General features: G+C 39.5%; 1 protein-coding gene across 1 annotated transcript; it reads left to right on the top strand.

Annotated features, from left to right (window-relative positions):
• Positions 1-251: 251 nt before the first annotated feature.
• Positions 252-2,569, top strand: LOC115924984 (PRELI domain-containing protein 2-like; the record flags this gene model as incomplete). The annotated part of the gene is made up of 4 exons (XM_030988097.1): positions 252-269; positions 1,350-1,407; positions 1,844-1,917; positions 2,409-2,569. Coding segments are annotated over exons 1-4 (311 nt in total), but the record flags the coding sequence as incomplete, so codon positions are not given.
• Positions 2,570-2,937: the final 368 nt, after the last annotated feature.

Raw genomic sequence — 2,937 nt, 5'->3', positions numbered from 1 at the left:
AATGACACCTTTTTTTGTAATTTGGGACAGTTTCTGGGGTAGAAATAATTATTTTTGTACGAGGATTACGGTTGGTGCCATGTGATTTAGCACGCCTTGCACGGTATCAGTAGGCCTACATCACTGTGATCACCATCCTTGCCATCCTTATTTCCATGTTGCGTTTTGTTGTTGTAATCTTTATTTTACCCCAAGTTTCCCTCAAAAATTCCAACCCTGCCCTCTATCTATGACATACCTGCATGTTCTTAATGTCGCCAACTAGTTTGGTAAGTCAAGTAATTTAATTTAGGTCCCCTTATTGTAGGGAACCGGGCCCGCAACCAGATTACACGATCGCCATCCCGCCAAAGCGCCAATGAACGTTGACAACACGTGGAACTCGAGCGTGCGTGAACTTACCCGGAAACCTTGCACCGTCACTCCACACAAAACTCGTCCCCTTCTTTAGTCTTCACATTCAGGTACGCCTGTTCGTCTGTGTTGGAAAGCTTCTCTGATATCTCCACATGTTTCACGGCAAATTTCACCTCGTTCACTGCAGACTTCGCTTCAATTTTCAGAAGTTTCACGTCGGAGTCGGGGGTAGACACGTCCGTCGCGTCGTCTGCCATGTTTTGCATTGCGCGAAATTTGCAACACATGAACAGCGCCCTCAATAGTTCTCGTAGAGTGGGCTCGACGGCGCACGTTTTTTACTCATTTTTGTTCAGTGCTCAGGACTGGTGTTTCACTTTAAATTAAGCAACCTTTTTGTTTATTTTCTCCTTACTTAATAGCTCGGATGTGTCTTGGAACCGGAAAGACAATATCCATGTATGGGAAGCAAAGAGATCCTTGCATCATGTTTTGCGGGGTCGGATTATCTGAGCTGATTATGTAACTCGTGTTTTGTTGTTACGTACTTAAAATTTGCCTGCATCTACACACGTTTCGCACAGCAGTTCAATAATACTTGGTCTTCAGTGAAGGTGCTCAGGTGCATCCTACGTACAGAATGGATCGCAATCCATTGTGCGTTGTATTTCACTAGAATTTTTTGTGGCGACCTTAAAGTGAGCAGAATTAGACAAAAGACGTTCATCTGCTTCCCAGGCCATTGTTGTGTGCTGCATATTTCGGGACTATGTTTGAAGTAATTATTAATCATGTTTACAAGTTTCCATTCGATCTGGTTGTTAGGACACATTTTACAAAGGTAAGAAAATATAAGCATGTCAAGTTTTCTCCCATGTTAGTTCGTGTGATCTCACTAAAATACCAGAATTTTCTATTACCAGAGTTTATGTAAAGGGATATCTTTGCCTATGCATTGACTGAAGTCAAATTTGTTTGTTTGCTTTTTGCAGTATCCTACCAACAAAGAACAAAATGTCATTGGAATGAAAACAGTGGAAGAACGAATAGGTAAGATATTGGATAATATAATAGGGACAGGGATAATATTAATTTGTAGGCCACGTCGCTAATTATAAAATTAATTAATTGAAGTGGTCAGTGGTGGTAAAACTGCAACAATTCAATGAACTGATCATCCAATTTAATGAATGTGACATTTGTGCCTTCCTTTGAAAAGAAACCTTCACCCTAACAAAAAAAACTCACTCCTTTCCTCAAAACCCTGTCCCTGACCTCCCCAGTTTTTTAAACTTTTTTTGAAAATATTGTTTTCAAATAGATTTGACCAATCTTAGTTCGGATTTTTTGTACAATTTTTCCCCTTAACACATTTGTTTGGCTACTGGTGCAAGAGTACATTTACTTTAATTCTTGAGAAGAAAAAATTCCAAAACTGATACAAAGATTGTAACATTGTCAGTGAATATGTATTGTTTTCCCACAGATAGAGAAAGTGGTGTGGAATACAAACGACGAGTAGCCACGTGTAAAAACATACTACCGTCCATTTTCAGAAAGGTAAAATCCATTCTCTATGCAGTGGTCCAGCAAAAATGCGAGGGTTAATATGCAATGGTTTTCAAAATTATGGGGAATCAGGTTGGCACTCATATTATGAGTGTGCTTCCCTCGCCTTTCACCGCTGATCCTGTTGAATGGGGCAGTTCAAAAGTCATTCTGGGCTTTTCCAATCACTCCAAAATTTTTTATTTGTTCCTCATCGTTCAAGGGACCTCATTCGAACCAAAAAAACCTCCCGGCCACATGCCCCAAAAAATCATAAAATTACAAATTTTGACACTGGAAAATTGTTTTTCCATTTTCTTTTATATTAACCCTCAAAAGTGAGACTCAAAACCACTGGTTCTTATGCAATTTATGCAGTGTCAAACTGTTGTAATTATCTTTAGCTTTGCTTTTTGTTTTCCTTGATTTTGTTTATTTCACTAAAAGAAACCCTATTCTCTGTAAAAAATTTAAATGAAGGGTTATAATTTTTGAAATTTCAGATCCAGCTACTGAATGAGGATGCAGTGTATCTGGAAGAAGAGACGTGGCACGACCGCAGAGGCAAGCGTCTCACTGTCAAGAGCCGGAGTCTTACATGGAACAAATACGCAGATGCCTGGGAGGAGTCTGAATACAGCATTTGCCCCGAGAATACAAACTGGTATGATGAGAATAAAAGATGGAGGAGTGTAGAAGTCCAGTCCATCACAAGCCATTATAAGTCCATCACAACTCCTTCAGTCTTAAGTCAAGTCAAAAGTTATTCAAGGAACCATAACAAAGCATTCCATTGTTATTGTTCATGCCCGCTCCTTGTGATTGGCTCGTCGCACATTCAAATACAACACTGCAGGATTAAGTTATTACAAGCAAATGGAGTTTGTTGGACATATCTCTGAAAAAGTTTGACCAAGAAAATGTGTTTCACACAGCTAAATATCAAACAATTGTTGAAAAGAGTTGACCGCAAGTGTGTCAAAAGTCAACTCCAGTCACAAGTCATACTGGGCATGAACCATGACAAAGGAA

This window comes from Strongylocentrotus purpuratus, unplaced genomic scaffold (genome assembly GCF_000002235.5).
Source record: "Strongylocentrotus purpuratus isolate Spur 01 unplaced genomic scaffold, Spur_5.0 spur5_contig_482, whole genome shotgun sequence".
Lineage (NCBI taxonomy): Eukaryota > Metazoa > Echinodermata > Echinoidea > Camarodonta > Strongylocentrotidae > Strongylocentrotus > Strongylocentrotus purpuratus.
Note: the sequence above shows the minus strand (reverse complement) of the source record. Positions and strands in the feature narration are given on the sequence as shown.